Source organism: Pistacia vera, unplaced genomic scaffold (genome assembly GCF_008641045.1).
Source record: "Pistacia vera cultivar Batoury unplaced genomic scaffold, PisVer_v2 Contig672, whole genome shotgun sequence".
Classification (NCBI taxonomy): domain Eukaryota; kingdom Viridiplantae; phylum Streptophyta; class Magnoliopsida; order Sapindales; family Anacardiaceae; genus Pistacia; species Pistacia vera.
The window spans coordinates 192,351-219,188 of NW_022196526.1; the positions used below are offsets into that span (position 1 = coordinate 192,351).

A 26,838-nucleotide genomic window follows, 5' to 3' on the forward strand; every position below is an offset into this window, starting at 1 on the left:
GCTTACGAGAAATGAGGAGCAACGATTCCAAGTTTAAATATGACAATGTTCTCTCAAGTTATTAATTCTTTAATTTATAAACAAATTCAACAACTCATCTCATGTATTAAATCAAAATTAATTAGTATTATTCAGGAGGATGGTTGGTAACTCAAATAATTGTCGAAATGGAGAACAACAGTTGCTTATATTTTCTATTGAACAAAAGTCTAAATTGGAATTGTCTTTTATGTTAGTTAAGAATGAGAGTTGAATTAATGGAATGCAATGCATTATAAAATCAAATAAATACTAAAAGCTCCATAAGCGTGTGACAGTCCAGTTATGTTTGACCAGGTAAGATAATTAGTTGTTTCATTTATTTAAGCTCACACGTTTTTTCTGTTTGTCGAGAAGAATTAGATGGGCAACGTGAACAAGCGCTTGAAAGTACATTATTAAATACTCCCAAACATAATTTATTACATTCTCTCAACACACTTCTAGAGATAGGCACAACTACATTATCATCTCATTATAGTTTCACTAACATAACCGAATCCCGATTACCTTTGTGTTAAGCCCCGATATCTGGAATAATAGGGTCAACTCCATCAGGCTCAGGCCTCGGATCGGATGGCTTTTATAAATATTGCTACAGTGAATGACTAATAATAAGCTGAATAAAATTTTCAGCGTCTTCTATGAAATCTCTGTAGCTCCATACGAAGAAGCAGGCAACAACTTGAATGATTCTGGAGGTCAATCATGCAGGCAGGGGCAAAAGATTATTCAACCGTCAATAAAGCAATCCCAGTGCCCACGAAAACATTTGACAATTGGAGACCTTATTTGTCAAAATATCTTTTCAAGGAAAATACAACACTATAATTATGAATAAAAATTACACGAGTAAAAAATTCATCAAAGGAACGTAGACCATCTATCGTATGAACACAAACATTTCCCCCCACTTACTATGCGGGGGCAACTTGAGGTTCCAGAGGTGGAGGTCCATCCTCCACACCTCCACTCTCTGCTGCCTGCGAACTCTTCTCTTCCTCTTGAAAACCTAGCTTGAATCTATCATAATTTGACAGCTCACTGGATTTGAATGGCCGTTCACCCAGAACTCGAAGCAAATCATCTTGGTGGAGAACTTCCTTTTCCAGCAATAACTCAGCAATCTGAGCCACTTGCTCCTTGTGTTCCTCTATAAGTTCAATCGTTCGTGTATATGCCTTGCCCACCCATTCTCGCACTTCACTGTCTATAATTGCCCCCGTCTTGCTGCTGTAGGGCTTCATCATCTCAAATGAGTCTTCCCTTTGTGGAAAAGAGAGGAGACCCACCTTATCACTAAAGCCATACACTGCAACTTGGGCATATGTCATTTTTGTCACCTTCTCCAAGTCATTTTGTGCTCCAGTCGAGATTTTCCCCAACAAAACCTGAAGTCATTAAAGAAATTAAAATCTATTTCATATCAATAGTCAGTCTTCTTTTTTTTTTTTTTTCTCAATCTTAAAACTTTTTAAATTTTTTTTCATAATTTCATTTTTTCCCTTCCCACTTTATCGGTTGAGAGTTGGTGCAATCAGGGTAGAGGAATAAACAATAGAATCATAGTTACCATTACGCAGATATTTTATCATTCATCCCATCAAACAACTAAAGAAAAGGAAAATTCATAATCACCTCTTCAGCTGCTCGACCACCTAGTGTCATGCAAGTCATATCAAAAAGCTGCTCCTTTGTCAGAAGAAGATTTTCATTTGGAACATACTGGGCAAATCCAAGTGCTGCCGTACCACGAGGAACAATTGTCACTTTCAACAAAGGTTCTGCATGTTCCAAGAACCAGCCAGCAACAGCATGGCCTGATTCATGGTAAGCAACAGTCCGGCGTTCCAGCTTGCTTATCACCTGTCCAAAGACAGCATATTAGTAACTTTTCAAGGAAAAAGAAAAATAAGTCACTGAGGAAAAAATAAAAAGTTATCCTGCAGGCTGCAGCATACAGGAAGTCCTATCGCATTGAAGAATCTATAAAGCAACACATATAGAGCTCAAACAATGACAAGTTAATTTAAAGATTGGTTACCTTATTTTTCTTCTCAAGACCACCAATCACCCTGTCTATAGCAGACTCAAAATGATCCATTGTGACCTGTGCACTTTCACCCCTTGCAGCAATCAAGGCAGCTTCGTTACAAACATTTGCAATGTCTGCTCCAGCAAATCCAGGAGTAAGTGCTGCAAGCCTTTGAGAGAAATACGATGGCTCATGATCAAGTTTGATCTTTTTCAAGTAGATCTGAAATATCTGCTCACGGCCTTTGATATCAGGTTTATCAATAGCTATTTGGCGATCAAAACGACCAGGCCTCAATAGAGCTTTGTCTAAAATATCGGGCCTGTTAGTGCCAGCAAGCACAACAACTCCAGAAGTAGTCCCAAAGCCATCCATCTCTACCAGCAACTGATTGAGTGTGCTTTCACGCTCGTCATTGGAACCTGAGAAGCCTCCATGCCCCCTTGCTCGACCAATAGCATCAATCTCATCAATAAAAATTATACTAGGAGCACACTTCCTTGCTTTTTGAAACAAGTCTCTAACCCTAGATGGTCCAACACCAACAAACATCTCCACGAAATCTGAACCAGATATTGACAGAAAAGGCACATCAGACTCCCCTGCAGTTGCTTTTGCAAGGAGGATTTTTCCTGTCCCTGGAGAGCCAACCAAAAGCGCACCTCTTGGAATTTTCGCTCCAAGTTCCTTATACTTCTTCGGCTTCTTGAGGAAGTGCACAAACTCCATGATTTCTTGCTTTGCCTCATCGCAGCCAGCAACATCTTTGAAATAGACCTGGCATATTCCACTTTATAAATAACAATAGGAGAATACAAATCTATAACAGTTTTCTCACTGTGGTATGAATATAAAAACTTCATGGATATTGGTATAAAATAGAAGAAAAAATAATGCAGAAAAAGGTAAGCACCATGATTATTTGAGGAAACAGAAGACTAACCTTATTCTTGGCATTTTTGCGTATTTTTGTTACTTGGGCTTTTCCTTTGTCAAATATTCCACCTTTTCCATGCAAACCGCGAGCATCTATTTTAATTACCCGCCCAGCAAACATGAGGGTTCCCAAAAGAAAGAGTACTGGTGCATACCGCATCAATTCTTGGTACCAAACCATTTCAGAGATGTAAGTAACAGGTACATAATCAAGAGGGTCTATCCCCAGAGCTTCCTGGGCTTCCTCCAGCTTCTCCTCAAAAGACTCAACACTGCCAATATTGAAGTAGTATCTATACTGAACCCCATGTCCTTTTGCAGGCGCACCACTGACAGGACCTTGGAAATCATCTACACTAGTTTGATTGGGTGGGGAGCTCCTCACATATACTTTTGCAACTGATTTGTTAGAAACAACTATATGGTCCACTAAACCAGGTTCCAGAAGTTTGTTTTTGAACTCTTGGAAACTAATCTGTGTATAATAAAAATTAGAGAAAATAAGAAGAAAGTTATATATTTCAAAAAGAAACAAAAAAAATCCATCATATTCGTATCAGAAACAACCATACTAGAAATTTAAGAGAAAAGCTATCTTGATCATCACTTATTAACTGATTATACAATAAAATAATGCAAAGACAGCTTGATGTAGAAGAATAAGAGAGAATAGAAAGAGAAGATAGAATAGATAGAAAGAATAGAGAAATAGAGAAAAAAGGAGAATAGGAAAGGGACAGATTAGGGAGAATAGCAAGAAAGGGCAAGAGGTAGAAAAGAATTAAGAAAAAGGAGACAATGGAAAAGATAGAAATTAAAAGGGGAAGAGCAGAAATTAGAAGAAAGGGAGAGTAAGGGGAGAAAAAGATAACGAAGATCAATCAATAATTTTTATTCATATTCCAGGCTTATTTATAATGACCTAACCTAAACCTAAACATAAGTCTTATTCAAATAGATAACTATAATTGATTAAATCAAACTTCACAGATAATAAAGATAAATCTTAAAACTAAATAACTATCCTAAAATAAGTCTCTTGGTTCTGCATCACAACTCTTTTAATTTTGTTTGGCTAAGGTTGTATTAAGTGACGAATATAAAGAGGTTTCTCTTTTCTATGCTTTTACGACTTCTAAAATTGCACGAACTCTCTTAATCTTCCCCTTTCGTTTTACCTAACAAACAACCATATATTCTCTTGGGTATTTCAACAAACAGCTACCAAACAATATACCGAACCAGTATTTCGCTCTCAGCAAACCCCAATCCCATCAGAACTCCATTAAGTTTGTTGTTCCTCTGAAAAGAACTAGAACCCATGTTCATATTCTAATGAAATAAGTGCAGATTCTTCTCGAAGCCATTGCTAGAACCCTTGAAAAACCTCATCTTTGATTCTCTCAAAACAGCCCTTTTAAAATTGATATCATCAATGGTCTGGTACCTATCCATTGCAATTCAGCCACTAAATGGATGGGAATTTAGTTTTAAACCCCTTCTTTTGAATGTACTTTAGTTGGACTTGGTTGTTTTGGCCTTGGTTTGTGGCTATTGCGGTGGTGTTTAGGCTTATATTGTTTTAGAAAGTATTCTCGAGGTGAAGCTAACTATTTGAGCAACTGCCGTTGTTACTCTGTGTTACATGGTTAACACTGGTACCCACAGCCCATTTGAATGGCTACCTCGAAGGTGGCCTTTGTCTTCTTTTTGTGTACCTACTTTTTTTCTTCAATGTTGTGTAAGAAAAAGGTTATATGGCTACTACTACACTCTTGAAACTGACCCAAGTGGGATAAGCCTGCCTATCAGAGAAGGTGGTGGTGCCAAATGCATTGTTAGTTCGGACCATATGGTGGGTGAGGCATCCGATATGATTCTACAATGCTTCTACAATGTTAGTGTGTTGGTGAAAAGGTGAAATTAGAGGAGGCTTTGATGGTGAGATTTTTGGAGAAAGGTACCTGGAATATGCAACAAAGTTATGCACAAATTCATTCCTTTTGTATACTAGTGGCACAGGTATGCAGCTGTTAATATGCATGGTAATGGATTTATCTAATTCAAGTGTTTGAGCTTTGAACGTAGAAGGAAATGTTAGATTATGAAAATTGTTGCACTTTTTCTTTACCCATACAGTCATGTTTTGTTGCTTTTGATACCAATTAATTTCTTAGTTTGACTATGATTTTTTGATACTCAGTTTTATGAGCCTTGAGTGTTAGTCGGTTCATTGAGAAATTTGAGCTCACTTGGTTTTGTTGGCAGCCTCACCTACATAATTAATATTGGTTGATTCATTGAGAAATTTCAAGGGTTTGTATGCCATTTAGCTATACCTGAATCTCATCATTTTCTAGCATTTATAATTTATACGAACTTAGTTGCTCAAGTTTGGTTTGTCCGCAATATGTGGGCATGTCCATGTTCAGAACTTAAATTAGAACAAATCTGTCTTTTAACAGTCCAATTATATTTGACCATGTAAAAATTGATTTTTTTTTTTTTTTTTTTCCTGCATTTATTAGGCTCAACGTTTTTCTATTTGTAGAGAAGATTTAATAGCTTCAATAAGAAATCATTAGATGGGCAAAGGAACAATGCTTGTCAACATACTTTATCATGTCGTTATAGTTTCAGTACATGGCCAAACCCCGGTTTGAAATTTAGTTTCAACTTATTAACATAACAATTAGATTGCCTTTTCTTATGCCCCAAAATCTGGAATAATTGGGTCTAACTCCATCAGGCTCGGATCTGATGTCCTTTATAAATATTGCAGAAATTACTATCAACAAGCCATATGAATAAAATTTTCAACATTTGCTTTGCGGTCTTCTATGAAATCTCTGTAGCTCCATAGAAGAAGAGCAGGTGAACATGTCTCCACAATTTAATAATTCTAAAGGTCAATCACGCAGGCAGGGGCAACGATTTTCCACCGTCAATAAAGCAAGCTAAGTTCCCACGACCACGAAAACATTTGACAATTAGGGACTTTATTTGTCAAAATATCTTTTCAAGGAAAATACAACACTATAGTATGAATAAAAATTACATTAGTAAAAATTCATCAAGGAAAAGTAGATCATCTACCTACGAACACCAAATATACCCCCCAGTTACTATGTGGGAGCAACCTGAGGTTCCAGAGGTGGAGAACATCCTTCACACCTCCACTCTCTGCGCTGCGAACTCTTCTCTTCCTCTTGAAAACCTAGCTTGAATCTGTCATAATTTGTCAGCTCACTGGATTTGAATGGCCGTTCACCCAAACTTGAACCATATCATCTTGGTGGAGAACTTCCTTTTTTCAGCAATAACTCAGCAATCTGAGCCACTTGCTCCTGTGTTCCCCTATAAGTTCAATCGTTCGTGTATTGCCTTGCCCACCCATTCTCGCACTTCACTGTATAATTGCCCAGTCTCGCTGCTGTAGGGCTTCACATCTCAAATGAGTCTTCCCTTTGTGGAAAGAGAGGAGACCCACCTTATCACTAAAGCCATACACTGCAAATTGGTCATATGTCATTTTTGTCACCTTCTCTAAGTCATTTTGTGCTCCAGTCGAGATTTCCCCAACAAAACCTGAAATCATTAAAGAAATTAAATTTATTTCATATCAATAGTCGGTCCTTTTTTATTTTCAATCTTAAAACTTTTTAATTTTTTTCATAATTTCATTTTTTCCCTTCCACTTTACGGTTGAGAGTGGTGCAATCAGGGCAGAGGAATAAACAATAGAATCATAGTACCATTACGCAGATATTTTATCATTATCCCATCAAACAACAAAGAAAAGGAAAATTCATAATCCCTTCAGCTGCTCGACCATTCCAATTTAAAATGACAAAGGGTATAGAGTGCCAGTAAAAAAAGCTGAAAAGTGAGTGGTAGTCACCTTTGGACTCAGATTTCTGCTCATTTCCTTTTGGTATTTCCTTCTTCTCCTTTGGGTAGAAATTCTCATAATCTGCAAATACAAAGCACAACATAATCAAATGTTTAAATTGTAATCAACAAAACAAAATGACAAGAAACCTAAACATAGTTATTTAGCTTTACAAGTTACTATCTTCTTCTGAAATTCAAAATTGTATCCACTTAGAATCCGAGTTTTTATTTTAAAAACATCCCAAAGGTTACCTTTCTTCGCTTTCACAAGAATAAATATTATATTTTGCTTATAATCAAACATGATGGTTCTTAAATCTGAAAGAAAATTCAATAAAAACACACAAAACTGCCCGAATCCAATCTAACTGCAACTTTTTTTTCCTCCAAAAGCAAAAAAGGTTTCAAACAGTTCCCTATCGGAAATCAATAAAGTACTTTTCTCACTTCAAACACACAAAACTGCTCATGTTCCACTCCTAAATTTAATAAAACGACTTCCGGTATTCTAATTAAACAAGGGTCAGCTCTAAACAATAAATTATAGCAAAGAAGACAACAAACTCTAAACAATAAATTATAGCAAAGACAACAAATAGAAAAAAAAAAAAAAAGCAATGCCATACTTTTCTTATTCTTCGGCGCTTCAGTGGAGAAAAACCTGCGAATTATAGGGTTCGCAAGAGCATGATTCAAATCTGACAAATACGAGTCATTTTGACCTCCTATTGCAGCTAAATATCCCGTCCAAAACCCCAATCTTCCATCCACTCCATCCGCAACACGTGGTACCCGAAGAATCCCCCCACCCTCAATCGCCGATCGCAGTCCACCAGTACCGTACAACAAATTCTATCAACTCAAAGTAAAACCAAAATCAAAATTTAAAAAAAAAAAAAAAAAGTGCTTAAAAAAAAAAGGAAAACAAAAACAAAAACTCACTCTAGAATGAGAAGATCGCGTGAGGCCACGGCCGAGCTTGGAAAATATCATAATTAATATGAGTAATTAAGAGGAAATTAAATAAAAAAAAAAGTGAATAGGGTTTTTAGTTTTGATGTTTGGTTTAGGTTACAGAATCTGTATCTGTTGTTGATGAATATGATGATTGAGGCAAGTAGCCAGTGCTTGGAGACGCGCGATATTTGTGTCTATTTTTTTATTTTTCTTAATAATAAATTAATAATCACATATCAACTTGACAAACAAGGCATGAGATAGATAAGGTAGATTATGTAACAAACAACCGGTTAGATTTTTGTGCTGCTTTTGGTGTTGTGCCTCTTGTTTTAAGTTAAATGGGGACACGTTCCATAGCTGCCTATCTCACATATTTGGTTGATACGTTAATTCTAATTTATGATATAAAACCATATAATATCTTATTATAACCTTAATCAAATAAATCACACTTAGAAAACAAACTTGGTATAAATACAATTTTTATTTCACATTAGCTTTACATCGCTTATGATATTTGGGCCACCACAAGAAGCGGACCACAACCAGTTACCCCAATAATAAGTTGGGCCCATTTCGATCGTAACCATCGTCGATGACTTCTATAACACTGTCTGACCTTGAGATACTTGGGACAGGACACTTTCTGTGAAAAGTTTACAGAAAAGGTTTGTAGTAGTTTGCCACTGTAATTTGCCCATGTACAGCCAAACCAAAACCTCAAAAATCTAATTTTCTTCAGTTCCTCCCGGACCACCAGTTGTCTAATATAACAAATTGGGTATAAATATAACAATTTGGGTATAAATAGATGTACAATAAATCTTCAACACCAAACCTATCATAGGCTACAACAACCACTCTCCCCTCCCACTTCAATACACCCAAAACAAACATGACCCTTAGTAGATTAAGGTACACACATTACCCTTTTCCAAGTTCCAGATTGAAACATGCCTAAAAATTTGGTGATGCTAGCCAGCCGAGCAAGCAAGAGGCACTTTGTCCTGAAGAATGGAAAACAGTTTGTTCATCTAAAAGTAGTAAACATCAAACCAAAACATGACACCTACCCAAAGAAAACAAAGTCACCATTTTATACTATAAGCTATCTAAAACACACAATAAAAAGCCCTCCAGTAATAATTCCAAACTGACAGAAGATTGTTTTATAATTAGTTACTACATGTTATATTCAGCTTACAAGCAGATTCATTGTCTATGCAACATGAACAGTATAATCATATAATTGTGTACATCCTCCAGATGTTAAGAACGATTTTTAATGCCAACATTCTTTGCAAGCATAAAAACAACAACATTTAGATAGTTCCAATTTAAAATGACAAAGGGTATAGAGTGCCAGTAAAAAAAGCTGAAAAGTGAGTGGTAGTCACCTTTGGACTCAGATTTCTGCTCATTTCCTTTTGGTATTTCCTTCTTCTCCTTTGGGTAGAAATTCTCATAATCTGCAAATACAAAGCACAACATAATCAAATGTTTAAATTGTAATCAACAAAACAAAATGACAAGAAACCTAAACATAGTTATTTAGCTTTTCAAGTTACTATCTTCCTCTGAAATTCAAAATTGTATCCACTTAGAATCCGAGTTTTTATTTTAAAAACATCCCAAAGGTTACCTTTCTTCGCTTTCACAAGAATAAATATTATATTTTGCTTATAATCAAACATGATGGTTCTTAAATCTGAAAGAAAATTCAATAAAAACACACAAAACTGCCCGAATCCAATCTAACTGCAACTTTTTTTTCCTCCAAAAGCAAAAAAGGTTTCAAACAGTTCCCTATCGGAAATCAATAAAGTACTTTTCTCACTTCAAACACACAAAACTGCTCATGTTCCACTCCTAAATTTAATAAAACGACTTCCGGTATTCTAATTAAACAAGGGTCAGCTCTAAACAATAAATTATAGCAAAGAAGACAACAAACTCTAAACAATAAATTATAGCAAAGACAACAAATAGAAAAAAAAAAAAAAAGCAATGCCATACTTTTCTTATTCTTCGGCGCTTCAGTGGAGAAAAACCTGCGAATTATAGGGTTCGCAAGAGCATGATTCAAATCTGACAAATACGAGTCATTTTGACCTCCTATTGCAGCTAAATATCCCGTCCAAAACCCCAATCTTCCATCCACTCCATCCGCAACACGTGGTACCCGAAGAATCCCCCCACCCTCAATCGCCGATCGCAGTCCACCAGTACCGTACAACAAATTCTATCAACTCAAAGTAAAACCAAAATCAAAATTTAAAAAAAAAAAAAAAAAGTGCTTAAAAAAAAAAGGAAAACAAAAACAAAAACTCACTCTAGAATGAGAAGATCGCGTGAGGCCACGGCCGAGCTTGGAAAATATCATAATTAATATGAGTAATTAAGAGGAAATGAAATAAAAAAGTGAATAGGGTTTTTAGTTTTGATGTTTGGTTTAGGTTAGAGAATCTGTAGAGGTTTTACATTTGATGTGTTGGGAGAATGATTCCCACCCAAGGTAAGACGTAAGTAATTTCCCACCCGGAATGTTTCAAAAAACATATTTCCCACTCAATCGTTAAAATTCGGACGTCTTAACGGCAAAAGGCAATTCTCGTCAGTTTATGTATGCCAATTGTTTTCACATTAGCCTTACACTGCTGATCCAAAAAAATTTAACATGCTTATGATATTCGGCCCATCCAAGAAGTGGACGTGACCCAGTTACACCAATAACGATTTGGGCCCATGTTCTATCCTAAACATCAGTCGATGACATCTGAAACTCTGAAACAACACTACTGTTTGACCTTGAGACTCCTCCTCTATGCTTTTACTCCAAATTGGTGGACTTTCCCAAAATTTGTTACTAGAACTCTCTTAATCTCTTGCTTCACTTAAACATGGAAGCCACCACATCGGTGCTTATCTACTCAAGAACAGCTCCCTTTTGTTTCACCGTAAAAAACAACAATAAATTTTCTCTTGGGTATTTCAACAAACAGCTACCAAACAATATACCGAACCAGTATTTTCGCTCTCAGCAAAAACACAATCCCATCAGAACTACATTAAGTTTTGTTGTTCCTCTGAAAAGAACTAGAACCCATTTGTTATCGCCTCTTAAATGTTCATATTCTAATTCAACAAGTGCAGATTCTTCTCGAAAGCCATTGCTAGAACCCTTGAAAAACCTCACCTTTGATTCACTCAAAACAGCCCTTTTAAAAGTAACCCCTTTTGATATCATCAAGTGGTCTGGTATCCTATCCATTGCAGTTGCAGCCACTAAATGGACTGTGAATTTAGTTTTAAATCCCTTCTTTTGGATGTACTTTAGTTGGACTTGGTTGTTTTGGCCTTGGTTTGTGGCTATTGCGGTTGGTGTTTATGGCTTATATTGTTTTAGAAAGTATTCTCGAGGTGAAGCTAGCATATTGGAGCAACTTTCCGTTGTTACCTCTGTGTTTACATGGTTAACACTGGTACCACCAGCCCATTTAAATGGCTACCTCGAAGGTTGGCCTTTTGTCTTCTTTTTTGTGTACCATTACTTTTTTTTCTTCAATGTTAGTGTAAGAAAACGGTTATATGGCGACTACTACACTCGTGAACATGACCCCAAGTGGGATATAAGCCTGCCTATCTGGTCTCGCCTTTTGTTTTGTATTGGAGTTATGGTTGGTCATTGGCTTGCAGCCTTTGAAGCGCCGGAGTTGCATAGAATTCCTGGTGGGTGGAACAATGTAGGAGTGTGGATTTTGATAGTGCTGACTTTGTTGATGCAATATAATTCGACATTGTACCTGGCAAAATATTCGGAGAAGGTGGTGGTGCCAACTGCTGTTGTCCAGTTTGGACCATATAGGTGGGTGAGGCATCCGATATATGCTTCTACAATGCTTCTGTTCGTGACATATTCTGTTGCACTTCGGGCACCTCTGAGCTCGCTGTTTGTTATAGCAGTGTGTTTGGTGTATTATGAGCAAAAGGTGAAATTAGAGGAAGCTTTGATGGTGGAGACTTTTGGAGAAAGGTACCTGGAATATGCAAACAAAGTTATGCACAAATTCATTCCTTTTGTATACTAGTGGCACAGGTATGCAGCTGTTAATTATGCAGTGTAATGGATTTATCTAATTGAAGTGTTTGAGCTTTGAACGTAGAAGGAAATGTTAGATTATGAAATTGTTGTGTACTTTTTCTTTACCCATACCAGTCATGTTTTTTGTTGCTTTTGATACCAATTATATGTTCTTAGTTTGACTATGATTTTTTATACTCATTGTTTTTGTGAGTCTTGAGTGTATTAGTTGGTTCATTGAGAAATTTGAGCTCACTTTGGTTTTGTTGGCAGCCTCACCTGCATAATTAATATTGGTTGATTCATTGAGAAATTTCAAGGTTTTTGTATGCCATTAGCTATACCTGAATCTCATAATGTTTTTTCTAGAATTTATATGAACTTAGTTGCTCAATATTTGGTTTGTCCAATCATCCGCAATCTGTGGGCATGTCCATGTTCATGAACTTAAATTAGAACAAATCTGTCTTTGACCATGGCCCTTTTCTAGAGCAAATAACCTAACACAAACACATGACACAGTAGCTAGCAGATCAAAAGAACACAAATTTCAGTGTCTCAAAGAAGTTTGAAAGTTCTGATGGCAGGAATGGACCTTGAAAATTTATTGTAGAGTTATGTGGTTTGTCGTTAAGTATATGTTGTGTTCTTCTTCTTTGCAATTCTCTTTGTATTTATAGAGGTTCAAACTGCCCGTTGCACTGCATTTCTCCATTTTAATCCTTTAGCTGATTTGGAGCTTGACATGTATCCACCATATCTGTTCACCAATCATCAGCCAGCAGTTTTAGCACAACATGGCTTCTTACATTTAACAGATTATAAGGTTCTTCGAGCCGGGTTTTTCTTTTAATGCTCTTAACTGTAGCTGTAGTATACTCATATAAAACTAAATAACGAATAAAGAATAAAAATAAAAATAAAATAAAAACATTCTAGCTGTAGATATAGCATTGTCTCATTTCCTACCAAGCTCCTTAGTAAGCTACGAGAGAGATAGTCAACCACTTTGGTTTGGGCCAGGACTTGACTGATTTCAACCATGTCAATCCTTCTAGTAACCATTAACCATTTCATTGATTTTCTCCAATTGTGTCACCTGTTTTTCAGCATTTTTAAGGCAGTTGGGAAAGAAGGGAAAATGGGTTTATAGTTTTGCCAATTCACCACTTTCGTCATTACCAATTATCCTCCTTGCTATATTTTGGTTGATAGTTTCCGGTTAGTAAGTAACTCATGAATTTAGCTATATGAGAAAACTTTTGTTGATTCAATAGAATTTTGGCCACAACATATTGACTGCTGTTTTATCTTTTAAATCTACATGTTTCTTTGTTAGCCCCTATTTCCTGAAAATATGTTGTTGCAAATTTCATCATGATCAGACTTTAAGAAGTTGGTTTAAAAATATATATGTGTGTGTGTGTGTGTGTGGCCCCATTAAATAGGAATAAAGTAGAAGAGCTTTGACTGGGTGGTAGAGTTGTGGAAACACCAGTTTCTTCCATATTTTGTACCTTAGCTCCATGGAACAATATGCTAGTACTGAAACATATAAGAACTGAAATCTTATATTTAATCTTTTGCCTAACAGAAGTACTAAGTATTCTCTAAGTCATTATATTGTGCACTCTGGAATGGTGAATAAACTGTCATCACTGAGGTTTTTCCTACAACAACTATGTGGGTTGAATGAACTTAATGGTGGCCTAGGTTTATGGATCTAGACTTGAGCCATAGTCACACTAATGCCGAATTGTTCTTAAAGGAAATGAACTTTACAAAAATGGACTTGAAATGAAGAGTGAAGACTAAAAATAAATGTTCATAAGGAACTTCTATGAACCGGTATCACATAGAATTTGAGAAGATGAGATGCTGAAGGTTACAGTTAGAATAGCACTTTTAAATATGTATAAGATCAGAGTATTAAGGGATGTGTATAAGGCTAATAAGAATTTGCAGCTGAACTTTTTTGGTTTCTCAAAAAGCAATAACTTTGAAATTTGAGCATAAATGAAATGAAGATGTTGAGAAGAATGCCTATATAAGAAAGAAATTAATGATGATGAATGAATTGTTGAAAGGTGAAGGTAATAGCAATCATTCACAACATGGATGTAATTTGCCTACAATTATTAAATTTTGGTGAGTTGTCCATATACTAACAGGAAAATTTAAATGCCTTTTAATTTTTAATGGATCCCCTTTAATGTCTTGTATTACTTCACAGACGCAAAATATTAATTATGAAAAGCTGTGAAAGAAGTCTTGCAATTGAGCATGCAGTGTACTGGTATTTACCCTTTTAAAAAGAGTCTTTTTTGTGAAGCTATGTTAGTGATATATCATTGTTGACCACTACTTGGTAATTGTGTGCACTTCTGGCAATCTGATGATTCTATTCCTTTTTTTAATTCTTGGGAACTTTTTAACCCCAGGGGTTGAGTGGTTAGACGCTTGGTTTCAACCAAGAGGTCAGGAGTTCAGATCCCTTGGGACCACCCACTTAGGATATATCATGTCTCACAAGTTTTCTGGCTACCAAGGTTGTAGAATCCAAAAGTAGCCTTCTATGTAGAACTTGATGAATGCAAGGAAGGTTGAGCATGGAAATGATTATTGGGGTCAAGCTCATTTAGGAAAAGTGCCAACATATCATAGGACTGTTGAGCACAGGCGTGAATATTCCTGCTATTGCAGCTCAGTTGAAGGATTTCCATGCCCAGGCCCAGTGGAGTAGCCTTGATCACAATGGTCATCATTTATCATATTGTCTTAAATTGTTAGTATCTGTACATGATAGGATATCTTACTTTTATATGTTTAGTGTTCTTTGGTTACTGAAGTGTTTGTATTAGTAGCTGGAAAATTCCTAATTTTAATTGTTGAGCATGAATTTATTCCTCTCTAGGATTGTTTTTGGGTTATGCACCTACAAATTGAACTTTTCCTGCAACCAAGCTCTATTTCCTCTTTTGTTTTGACTCACCTCTTTATATTTCCCATAGAAAGATCCTGAACAGAAAAATAGGTAGCTTCAGCTGAATTTACTACCAAATGATGGAAGCTTTAACCTTCAAATGATCTACAATAAAGCCATGTCGGCTTCAGAATGATGTGTAGCCTTATATTGTTGTTCATCATCTACCCGACCATGGTATTGCAGCGTGAACGTAACCATAGAATTACTTCATGAGCCAACTTACTTTGCAACTCTATATCTGTAATTGTAATGGTGACCCAACATTCCATTGATTGATGAGATCTGCAGACTGACACTGTGGGCTCGACATCATAGAAAGAGAACAGACCTGGAGAATGTGGAAGCCACCTCACATTCACATGATAGCCAACTCATAAAGATGTAACATATGTCAGCTTATCCTTGTTTTGAACCACATATTAGCTCATAACAGGCACATCCAAGATACTTGTAAAAGATCACTTCCAAAACACTCAAGAGGTTCCTTCTTCTGAGAGCATTTGAGCCATATCACTTTCGTGTATGTCCCTTGTGTTTCTGTTTCTGTGCACTTAAGACAATAGTAATTGGTCCTGTTTTGGCTTCTGAGTTTTTTCTCTTGCATTTCTTATCTTTTTGTATCATCTATATTTGTGTGTGTTAATGCAAGCTGGCATTACCAAGGCTACTCGTGTTTTGTATGTGGCCTTGAAAGCTGAATAATTTTATTTCCTAATCAGGTAACTCAGGAATTCTTCTCCATGTATTTCTCCAGTCTGCAATACAGTAGTCTGTATCTTAAATGTGTTTGTTCTCAAGCTAGATACCCTCCAAAATGAATTAAAGCTTTACCTGTTATGTGGTGTCATTAAATTCAGAAATTTAAGATGCAGGTCACTCTCAAAAGTGTCAAGATTTGTTTCCATAATTTGCATATGAAAATACATTTCTTGGGAGAAGTTATATCTTGCGCAATGTGGGTCTGGTTGCTTCTTAGAAACCATCTTCTAATCTGTTCAACATTATTGATAAATATCACAATACCTTTTGCATAAATGCATTTGATGCTGGGGATATGTTATTTATTTATGCGGACTTTGTGACTGAGATTATAATGTGGGATGTGACTTTGTATGAGCTTGCAGGTAAAAACAGTACATCTTGCATTCATTAGGGAGCTAAGTAGCATTTATCAGTATTCATGAGGCTTATGGAGGGGGTTCAATCTAGTAGCACACCTGCATATATCTTTAATCCTGTTTAAGAAGTAGTAAAAGCTGCAGATGTAGCGTTCCTATTCCTCCGATAAGCTCCATTTGATGGATAGAGCTTTTTTGTATTTGAAGTGTCAATTTGCTTTGAACAAGGGACCTGATTTGTAGTTTTCAGCCGTTGCACTTTATACGATAGTCTTGGTAGTGGTACTTATCAAGTATTCCAGTTATCTTTGCTAAGCTTAAACTGAAAGATCCTTATCCTCGTGATATTGACTACAGAAAATCCTGTTTTTTTTTTTCTTTTGTCAATTCCCTACATAGTGAAAATACTAGATAGTCTATTACTTCAGAGAAATTGGTAACATTCTGAATCACAAGTATAGATGATTTCCTATCATCAAATTGAACACATCCATAGGATTTGTGGTATCATTATCTTTTTGGGGCGGGCTTGGAGGTGTGATTCTTGGGGAAAATGTATAATAAATGTTTGATGGAGAATAATATCAAAGTCATTGTTTAGTTTGACGCTTTAAGAATTGGAAACAAGTTCACGGAAGCAGAGAAAGAGGTGGGGTGAGGTGAGGTGACAACCGGATAAGAAAGAATTGGACCATGTTCAAACTCATTTCATTTCCACCAATATTATTATGAACTTTGTTAAAACTTTCACTTTGAACACACTGCACACACATGTATTTACTTAGACCTGAGGCAGTGCAAGCCAAACGTGGGCGTCTAGTGTGCACAAATAACGTGCTGCTGTAAATAACACTGCTATTTTATATGAACCAGAAACAAGGGAAACAAATATCAAGCAACATGATAGCTGCTTTACCACATTCAAGTCCACACAAATTTCATCCTTCTTTCATAAACCACAGTACATTTTTTTTTTCTTGTTGCATTTTCTTTCTTTACAAACTAGGGTTTAGTTACACAGTAAGAAATCTCCATTGGTTGACCTTGACAACACCTGAAGTTTTGATATCAAATACAATGGACTCTCAACCCACAACTGGGATAACTTCAACTTGTCATCATCAAGAATCCATTGCTCAACCAATCCTTTTGATGATCACTTTGCCTTTTTGTTCCTTGGGATTACCCTTATGGGCAATCCCCGTTTGGGTACAGGGAATGGCCCATATTGGATACCGTCTTTGTCTCCTACAACTTGCCACCTGTAACCAATCACATAACAAAACCACCCATCAGTAAACATCTATATTACCACCAAAAGAGGATGAGAACAAATTTGACTACTAAAAAAATAAAAAATAAAAAAATTTCGTTAGTTTCAAACGTATAGACCCCCTGACTCCGACTCTTTATCTATCTTACTATGTGGCCAACATCGAAATTCAACTTTGATTTAACTCCATGATTTTAAACAATTATGTTTACTGTTAAATTTAGATTTGAATGAAAGGGTTTCACTTTCTTGGAAAAATAATTAAAATATTAAAAAATGTACAACGTGGAGGGAAGCAGTGGTGTAATTGTAAATGAAAAAGAAGAGTACATATTTGTCTTCGGGTTGTAAACAACTGGCATTATATATATACTATATAATGTGGAGTTTGTACAGCTGGCAAAGGTCGTCGCTTACTGTGGATAATAATTAGGTAGTCTCAAATTGGTCAGAATCACGTTTGTTTGACAGAGATTAGAGAATACGAGGACGGGGAAGAAAGGGGTGAATCAGTGATGGAGACGGCTGCGAAATATCGTTGAATGAGTTTGGATATATATATATATATATATAGTAACTCAAAACTAAGCAGGTTTAATTAGAAGAAGAAACAACAGGAATACGTTTGCATAATATGGCATGCATGCAAACGACGTCTAATCATAATCCTAATCTCCTTCCCGCAATCCCTATTCCTGTTGGTAATTAAGAGTGAGCATTAGAATGAGAATCCTGAGAGGACCTGTAATTAGTAGTCAGATGGTGAAGAAGAATATGCATTTCAAGCTTAGCCAGCTCACTGCCTGGACACGAGTGCACTCCATTGCCAAATGGCAAGTACGTGTTGGGTCTTGGTGGCACCTGCACAATCACACACAGACACAAATTTAAAAATATAAATTAAATTAAAATGAAACCTGTACATCTTCCTCATCTCTTCTCTTCTTCTGTTCACCACCGAACTTTACATACTTCCAAATAACCCTATATTCACTACACTACTGTTACTACCCAACAAACCTAACTCACGTGTTCTGATACTTTGAAGATTTTATCAACATTTCTTTCAAATTCACCAAACATTCATTTTAACCTAATGAAAACGACACTACCATTCATCCATAACCTTATATTTCTTCACCATCAAGATAAAATTTACATATCTTATAGCAGCGTCATAAGATATCTCACCTCGAATCTCGAAGGGTCAAATTTTTCGGGTTGAGGGAAGAAATCAGCACAGTGATGAATGCTTCTGAAGAGAGGAAGAACCTTCCAACCTCTAGGGATAAAGTAACCTTCAAGCTCAACATCTTGAACAGCTTCTCTGAATGTGAATGAGAGTATGCTTGCTGTTCTTAAAGTCTCTTGAATCACCTGATCAAATCCATTTTAACTTCAATTATAAGTACTGTTTTTATTAGCTTAATTAATTATTTGTTTAAATTAATTAATTTGGTCAAAGATAATATAATACCCTGGTAGTCAAAGGCATGTGCCTGGTATCCTCCCACGTAAGCCCCCGATTTGCTTCTATTATTTTGCGTCGAATACCTTCTTGTTCCCTCTGTAACACATGATTGCCAATCAATGTTATATATTGAATATAGACCTGCTAATTTCTTATATTATTTTATTAAAAATGGAATGATTCAAAAACAAATTAATTCACTTAAATTAAATGAAATGATTATTACCGTAACAGCTTCTAGTAAATCTCCATTATCATGCAGGTACTTTAAGATCCATGTTAAAACACTAGCAGTTGTGTCATGAGCAGCAAAGATGACTCCAATAATATTATCAGCAATCTGAGAATCAGTAAGGTGATTAATTTTATCGTCTTTAGCTGCCAATAACACTCCCAACAACCCTTCAATTTCTTTCCCACTTTCCCTTCTCTTTTGTATCAATCTCCTCAACGTCTCATTGAGCTGCTTCCTTGCCTTTTAAGACAAATAACACCACATCACATCAACAGTAATAAACAAGGTTAATTGTGGACCTTGCCTTAACTAAAAGAAACAGTCTTTAGTTACCTTCATTGCTTTATGAAATGGAGTTCCAGGTAGATCTAAGGGCATAGAATTGTAGCCCTTCTCTAAACATTGATACAAATTTTTGATACCTTCCATTTCTAAATCTTGCCGGCCTCCAAAAGCCGATATCATTGCCACATCAAAAGCATACTAACACAACAAAAATATAAAAATAAAAACAAACTTTTAGTAAGATTCTTTATTTTGCAGAGAGTCATGCAGTAAAAGATAAATACGGTTTAACAAACAGACATATATACCCTCTTCATTTCCTGTAAAGTATTAATTGTTGCGTTTTTCCATGTAGGGAGAAATTTCAAAACAATCTGCTCAATCTCTGAAACCGATCCTCTTATTGCAGAAGGTAAAAAAGAAGCTTGAACCAGCTTCTTAAGTCTTGAATGATAGGCCCCTTGGTGAAAAAAAAAAGCATCTGGTCCTATCATTTTCTCTTTACTGGGTGGATAAGTCGGTTTAAACAGATGAGCCTGACTGACTAGCACAACTTTTGCTGCTTCTGGGCTTGAAATCATCACACAAGGACATCCCAGTATGTGTGTCTTGAATATATCTCCATACCTGCAATAAATAACTATGAAACTAGAAACAAAATGGAGTATACACTAGATAATTTTAACCCGATTAATTAATTTAGAGATGGTTATCATAAGCAGTAGGTAGGAGTTTAAGGATATTAATATACCGTTTTTGCCTATTGGAGAAAAAGAGATTGGGATTCTCAGTGTAAAGCTTAAGAGTCTCTCCAATATAAGGCCAGCCCATAGAACCAGGGGGGAGGCGTTTGTGATTGGGGTAACGCCATTGGAGAAAGAGAAGTAAGAGAAAGAAAAGAGAAGAGAATGAAAGAAGAAACATGAAAAGAAGAAACATAAAGTGAAAAGGAAGTGAAGAACAAGAAAGTTGCATGGTTACAAAAAGAGAGAAAGAGAGAGGTGGCAGGCAGAGGAATGAGGGAGAGTATGTGGTGAAGTGGTGGGATTTAAATAGGGCGGAGAGGGCAGTGGTGGTTCGTGACAGACGTCACCACATTTCTTGGAACACCTTGCCATACTATTTTCTTTTTCTTTTTATATTTTTTCTTTCTTCTTTTTGTATTTTGTGTGCTTTTAATTTTCAAACTTAAAGCAAACCCCCCTTCATTTGTCGCATCATATACTTAAATATCAAACTATATGTATTCATATTATTACCTTTAAAATACTTAGTTTGAGATATGGCTGAAATGCATCCTTTCTCTATTAATAACTACTCCTTTCTCTATTATGTTTGATAAAAATGAATTTGACAATGATATTATTAAGTTACTCATTATAACGTAATAACATATACAAAGTTGATAAGCTTAGTCGAATTACTTTAAATATATACGAAAGGAAGAATCTTATGATAGAAAAGATTTTATTATATCAAACGATACGAACGTCATACTTATGATGAAAAGAATCAAACGAGAAGAAGTCTCTTAATTAAAATGGGTGCACATGTCTTTGTCTATTCAATGTGTGCCTATAATACACACATCTGACGTGTATCTAAGGTGATTACATCAGTGGTGCGTGTCTATCTCAATTTTTACATGACATATTAACCGATATAGAATAATATATTACACGCAACACATCATAGTAATTATGTATAGAAAAAAGTAGTTTTGCATCACTAGAAATAAAAATTTGTAAATTTTACTTATATAAAATGTATAGTTGGTTATTAATAAAGAAAAAACAAGATAGAAGATGTTAAAAAATTGAACCGAGTTAGACATGGGGAAAGGATCCAATTTCCTTAACGGGAAAGAAAGGATGATGCAAAAAGGCAGTTGGACTAGATTGGGCATGAGATGAGGATGAGTCATAAAAATGAACAGGCGTCAAGCGGGATGGAAGAGACAAAACACCCCGTCCCATGATTTCCTCAGAGTTATCGTCAGCCCAGCAGAAGCCCGGCCCAGCCCAAGAGGGATCTTGTCAAACTCTAACACGTGTAGGTGACTCTGAACCGTGTGTCAGACTCTTTGATTTCAGTCCGTACTTTGAGAAATGTAAGCCAAGGTAAACCGTAAACCAAGCCAAGTAGCCAACCCCTTCTTTTCTGCGTCTGTCTTACCCTTCCACTTTAATTTTGCTATTTTAGGAAAATAGTTCACCATCTCCGTTACATGTAATGTAACCAGTAGTGGGAACTTAAACTCAAATGCACAACCTTTTTATAGTAAAAATAGACAGTGACAGCATAAAATGGTTTATAATAATAATAAAAAGAAATGGGTTCCCGATTATGATTGGCAATGATTTGTCATTGATGTGATATCACTTAACAAACATCTAATGCTGCCACCTGTGTTTTCTTTTTGTAATTTAAGGTATGCATGTAATCTAAATCTATTAGAATAATTCCGTTATTGGAAATCAGATATTGATGCCTTTGATCTTAAATAATAAACAAAACTAGGCATATTATATAACAAACTTGATTAAAAAATGGATGAACCGAAGCTATTTCACGTACAATTAAATAATAAACAAAAAGCACGTAATTTTTTGGTTAAGAAATGGGGTGTTTTGAAAGAATAATCCAAGTTATGTTAAAGGTGGGATGTGTAACCAATTCACGTGGGGTGCACCACCAACTGTCATCCTCCTCCCTCACTCCGCCACATGCCCTCTTCTTAGTTTCAGTTTTCTCACTTTAAGCATCACTCCCACGTGTTACTTACATCACATCGTCATCCCGTCCCCTACCCACGAGAATTACTCACCATTTTTATTTTTCTCNATGAACAGGCGTCAAGCGGGATGGAAGAGACAAAACACCCCGTCCCGTGATTTCCTCAGAGTTATCGTCAGCCCAGCAGAAGCCCGGCCCAGCCCAAGAGGGATCTTGTCAAACTCTAACACGTGTAGGTGACTCTGAACCATCTGTCAGATTCTTTGATTTCAGTCCGTACTTTGAGAAATATAAGCCAAGGTAAACCGTAAACCAAGCCAAGTAGCCAACCCCTTCTTTTCTGCGTCTGTCTTACCCTTCCACTTTAATTTTGCTATTTTAGGAAAATAGTTCACCGCCTCCGTTACATGTAATGTAACCAGTAGTGGCGACTTTAACTCAAATGCACAACCTTTTTATAGTAAAAATAGACAGTGACAGCATAAAATGGTTTATAATAATAATAAAAAGAAATGGGTTCCCGATTATGATTGGCAATGATTTGTCATTGATGTGATATCACTTAACAAACATCTAATGCTGCCACCTGTGTTTTCTTTTTGTAATTTAAGGTATGCATGTAATCTAAATCTATTAGAATAATTCCGTTATTGGAAATCAGATATTGATGCCTTTGATCTTAAATAATAAACAAAACTAGGCATATTATATAACAAACTTGATTAAAAAATGGATAAACCGAAGCTATTTCACGTACAATTAAATAATAAACAAGAAGCACGTAATTTTTTGGTTAAGAAATGGGGTGTTTTGAAAGAATAATCCAAGTTATGTTAAAGGTGGGATGTGTAACCAATTCACGTGGGGTGCACCACCAACTGTCATCCTCCTCCCTCACTCCGCCACATGCCCTCTTCTTAGTTTCAGTTTTCTCACTTTAAGCATCACTCCCACGTGTTACTTACATCACATCGTCATCCCGTCCCCTACCCACGAGAATTACTCACCATTTTTATTTTTCTCAATTTTATTATAACTGTTATGGCTACAAAATTACACTAACAGTAAGTTTAACACCTATCTAAAAAATAAAGTATATTAGCTGTCAAACTTATATCATCTCAAAGATATTTTATACTAATTCCATCTCATTTTAAGTTAAAGATAAATAAAAGTTCTTCACGTGTTAAAGTAATTTATAAAAATACTCATTACATTGACATCAAATGTGTATAAATAGACACATTTCTTCTTAAAAAAGAGGGTTAGACATATGAGAACTTATTTCTCTTTGTAAATAAAGTATTTCTCTATTTTTGTACGCTTTTTGGATAATATCATGAAAATAGTCAAAGAATGATAAAATAACAGTGAATGTAGGATTTGCTTTAAGTATCTGAACTATTATAAAAAAATCTCTCTTATCTATCTATTATTTATATTTCTGCAAACATAAATAATTTCAACACCATATTTAAATCTCATGAATTCATTTATGTAATTTTTAAGATTTTCTTAATATTTTACACGTGTAAATTGTTGGTGTTAAAATCAATATAAACAGTAATTAATTAAATATACAAATATCTAAATACTAAATAATAATCCTATTTGGTTGTCGTTATCAAATTTACTTGGTAATTGTCGGAAACTTAGAAATAGGCAGGGATTTATGAAACGCCGCAATATAATCCCGGCACGCCATTGCTGGAAGATGGAATTTCCAATGCCACGTTAAGGGCCTTGATTCTCCAACGCACTCAGTGTCTTGGGGATGACCGCTAGTAGTGGTACGTGTAGAGATTTGATTTTAATATAGTTGTGTAAACACGTGGCCACCCACTGATGGTGACAGTGATTGAGGCTTTGTTGAAGTAAATTAAAATGATTTATGTTGGCATCATCTAAATCTTCCAAAAAAGAAATTGCGGCAAATTTAGGAGCATACGTCCTACGGTAAGTTTGAACGGGGCGGGAGTTGGACAATCATGTCTTGTATTGATTTGGGGTTATTATTTAATAAAATAAAAATACGTGGATCAACATTAATTTCTTGAAACGCGCGCAGCAATAGAGCACATCCTGTTCCCTCCAGAAGACTTTATTCATTGAATCAAAGATGATATATGTGTATGTGTATGTGTTGCTTGTCAAAACTGAACACTAACTATCATGTCCACGCCTACGACTTTCAAAGGAGAGATATTTTGTTGTGGGCTGGTACACAACTTTATTTTCTTTTTGTACATCATTTTCTTTACGGGTGTCCTTTAAATACTATTTATGCCAAAGTTTAATGTTTTAAACTAAAGCTAAGCTGGACTGGGTTGGGCTCCGCCGCTCCTCTATACAACACGCCTAACAGACTTGATAAGCACCCAAAAAGGCCTAACAAGAGTAGGTAAGGGAGTGCCCATTCAAATCTTCAATCACAACTCATAAATTTGGCCATGGCCATCAGATTAACACCCCTTCGATTAGCATCCAATGCTTTTTGAACGGTCCTACTTCATTCATATTTTTCATGCCAATACTCTATAAACAAATTATTTAAAAGGAAATAAAATATTAATATCTAGTGGCCAATAAATCATAGCATTCAAAACTCAAAGTTATGCAGCTTCTCCCGCGCTTCACAGACCTTAATTGGCGCCATTTTCAATTGAATGGAACTTTAAGTAGGACGCGTGTCTTTCCACGTAGATCAAAGCGTAACAACTGCACGACACGTAGATCTTAACTTAGCTTAGCTGTATCCATTACAGCCACGAGCTAATTCCTACTACCAAGTTCCAGAATACGCCACGCACTTCGCAAATCTTTGTCGAAATTGGGGTGTATATATATAATCATTAAACGTCCTCGAAACTCAAAACTCTTCTTCCCTACCATTCCCTGGGAGCTCCAACTACAGTTAACCGATAAGTTTACACAGTTATCATTACATTACATTAAGTGAAGTTTAGTTTTGTAAGATGGAGGAGGCGTTGGAGGAGATGATGATGATGATGATGCAAGAAGGGTCTGCAACGCCGACACGTGAGGACTGCCGGATACCAGTGGTGCCAGCGGTGTGTCCACCACCGCCGAGGAAAAAGCCCTGTTCGTTTGGGAGAAAGAAGGAGCCGCCGAAGAACGGATATTTTCACCCACCTGAGGTTGAGCAGCTTTTCACTATGAGTACAAGAGGACATGCACATGCTTGTAGTTAATTAGTTAGTTGGTTGGTTGAATTTGACATGTTTTTGTGAAGTCAAAGAGCAGCCAAGTTAATACTGTAATCCTGAGACGGTAGCCTTTGTGTTGTATATGTCTCATGACTGGCCTGCAAGCACAATCTATCGTAATATAGAAGCGGGTGTTTTCAATTCCGTTCCGTTGGCTGGTTTATTATTCTGTTTTTGTCTATTATTTCTTTGGGCTGGGAAGGCAAAATCCAAGAGGCCCAGTTTAGTTCACCTGTGTATTTTGGATCATATATCAATATCAGGCTGGATTTACCAAGTCCAACCCAATCTCGAAATGACACCTTAATCTAAATAATTATAAATATAAAATTAAGTTAGTATTGAAATGAATAACACGTTTGTGTCATGGGATAGATATAATTTTGAAAATGAAAAAGGAATAACATGTTTCTTTTACTCGACCAAAAAGCAACTTAAAATACTTGTCTTTTTCATGAGAAAAAAAAATTAGGTTGGTTTAAAAATGAATAACGTTTTTTTCCTGATAAACCAGAAATTTTATAAAGAATTTATAAAATACAGCTTCGGAAAGATAAGAGTAAATAACAAGTACCAATATCAAAGTCAGAGAATTGAGAGAAAGTAAATAACTAGTATCAATATGTGATTGATATAGTTTAACCTCTCAAATTTTTGGATTAAATAATGAAATGGATGGGCGTGTTTATAGCCATCCCAACCCTCCCCTCAAATTACCTCCACCACTAGGTGAATGATGGAAGTTCATTATTTATAATACAGCCGAAGAGGGGAAAGCCCCAAAAAGCAAAGCACCTTGGACAACCCCAAGGGCTCAAACAAAGAAGCAAATAAACACAAGGGACCCTGCCCCAAACAAAAAGCAAAGCAAATAACATGTTTCTTTCATGTGTTAATTCTACTCTCTCGCTTTTTTAATAAATGACCTTTCGATGGTTTTTCAAATTAAGTGTCATTGTCTTGTCTATGACATATCATCTCTCCTCATCTCTTCTGTATCTCTTTCAAACGCTATTTAACACAACTTTCTCATTATCATTTTTTCTTTATTGTATTTTCTATCGCACTTTCAAAGGAGGAGCGAATAAGAGAGGGAGTAAGAAAGAGAAAAAAAATTTACATTAAAAAATTAGTTTATTAAAAAGTATGCAATTGTTTAAAACGACTTTTATTTCGAAACAAAGAGAGTAAATCAAATTGAAAAAACTCTAAGTTAGTAATTACCTATTTGAATTATGAATTTGAAGTGATTATCCTCTTAATGTATAGTTTTCACTTAATGATGATCATTATCTCTATCATGAGTATAGCACTAAACGAGGTAAAGGAAAATCATCTTCTCCGATAATATAAAAACTGTAAACAGGCGGCAGAGGGATTATTAATATGCTGATCACCGCTGAACCAATGGCCTCGCACCACTATAAGACCTTTCTAATCTTTGTTAAAACTGTCACATCTACAATCTACATTACCCATTTGATTCCCTCCTCACATTACGCCGAATAAACTGATTCCCATATAATAATAATAATAAAAGAAATAATTTTTAAGCAAATTAA

At 35.8% G+C, this 26,838-nt stretch overlaps 4 protein-coding genes across 7 annotated transcripts; 1 reads left to right on the forward strand and 3 right to left on the reverse strand.

Moving 5' to 3' along the window:
• Positions 1 to 412: 412 nt before the first annotated feature.
• On the reverse strand, positions 413 to 8,111 carry LOC116112987 (ATP-dependent zinc metalloprotease FTSH 10, mitochondrial-like). Its single transcript, XM_031399110.1, has 9 exons — positions 7,847 to 8,111; positions 7,531 to 7,756; positions 6,912 to 6,983; positions 6,501 to 6,598; positions 4,248 to 4,312; positions 3,018 to 3,489; positions 2,084 to 2,851; positions 1,678 to 1,905; positions 413 to 1,430 (listed from the first exon to the last, which is right to left on the reverse strand). The coding sequence occupies exons 1-9, from the start codon at positions 7,895 to 7,897 to the stop codon at positions 957 to 959; spliced, it is 2,454 nt and encodes an 817-aa protein (XP_031254970.1). The 5' UTR covers positions 7,898 to 8,111; the 3' UTR covers positions 413 to 956.
• A 432-nt stretch (positions 8,112 to 8,543) lies between these two features.
• Positions 8,544 to 10,022, reverse strand: LOC116112988 (ATP-dependent zinc metalloprotease FTSH 10, mitochondrial-like; the record flags this gene model as incomplete). Its single annotated transcript, XM_031399111.1, has 3 exons — positions 8,544 to 8,871; positions 9,262 to 9,333; positions 9,881 to 10,022. Coding segments are annotated over 3 exons (264 nt in total), but the record flags the coding sequence as incomplete, so codon positions are not given.
• Positions 10,023 to 10,646: 624 nt separating this feature from the next.
• Positions 10,647 to 16,418, forward strand: LOC116113004. 4 transcript variants are annotated; one of them, XM_031399131.1, is made up of 2 exons: positions 10,647 to 11,960; positions 16,056 to 16,418. In XM_031399131.1, the coding sequence occupies exon 1, from the start codon at positions 10,765 to 10,767 to the stop codon at positions 11,950 to 11,952; it is 1,188 nt and encodes a 395-aa protein (XP_031254991.1). In that variant the 5' UTR covers positions 10,647 to 10,764; the 3' UTR covers positions 11,953 to 11,960; positions 16,056 to 16,418. The 4 variants fall into 4 exon arrangements, with proteins under 4 accessions (XP_031254991.1, XP_031254992.1, XP_031254993.1 ...); XM_031399132.1 differs by lacking the exon at positions 16,056 to 16,418 and adding an exon at positions 15,220 to 16,001; XM_031399133.1 differs by lacking the exon at positions 16,056 to 16,418 and adding an exon at positions 14,957 to 15,204.
• A 658-nt stretch (positions 16,419 to 17,076) lies between these two features.
• On the reverse strand, positions 17,077 to 20,335 carry LOC116112994 (abscisic acid 8'-hydroxylase 2). Its single transcript, XM_031399118.1, has 8 exons — positions 20,065 to 20,335; positions 19,622 to 19,940; positions 19,362 to 19,511; positions 19,020 to 19,268; positions 18,800 to 18,889; positions 18,514 to 18,699; positions 18,065 to 18,183; positions 17,077 to 17,311 (listed from the first exon to the last, which is right to left on the reverse strand). Exons 1-8 carry the CDS (start codon positions 20,286 to 20,288, stop codon positions 17,206 to 17,208), a joined length of 1,443 nt encoding a protein of 480 aa, XP_031254978.1. The 5' UTR covers positions 20,289 to 20,335; the 3' UTR covers positions 17,077 to 17,205.
• Positions 20,336 to 26,838: the final 6,503 nt, after the last annotated feature.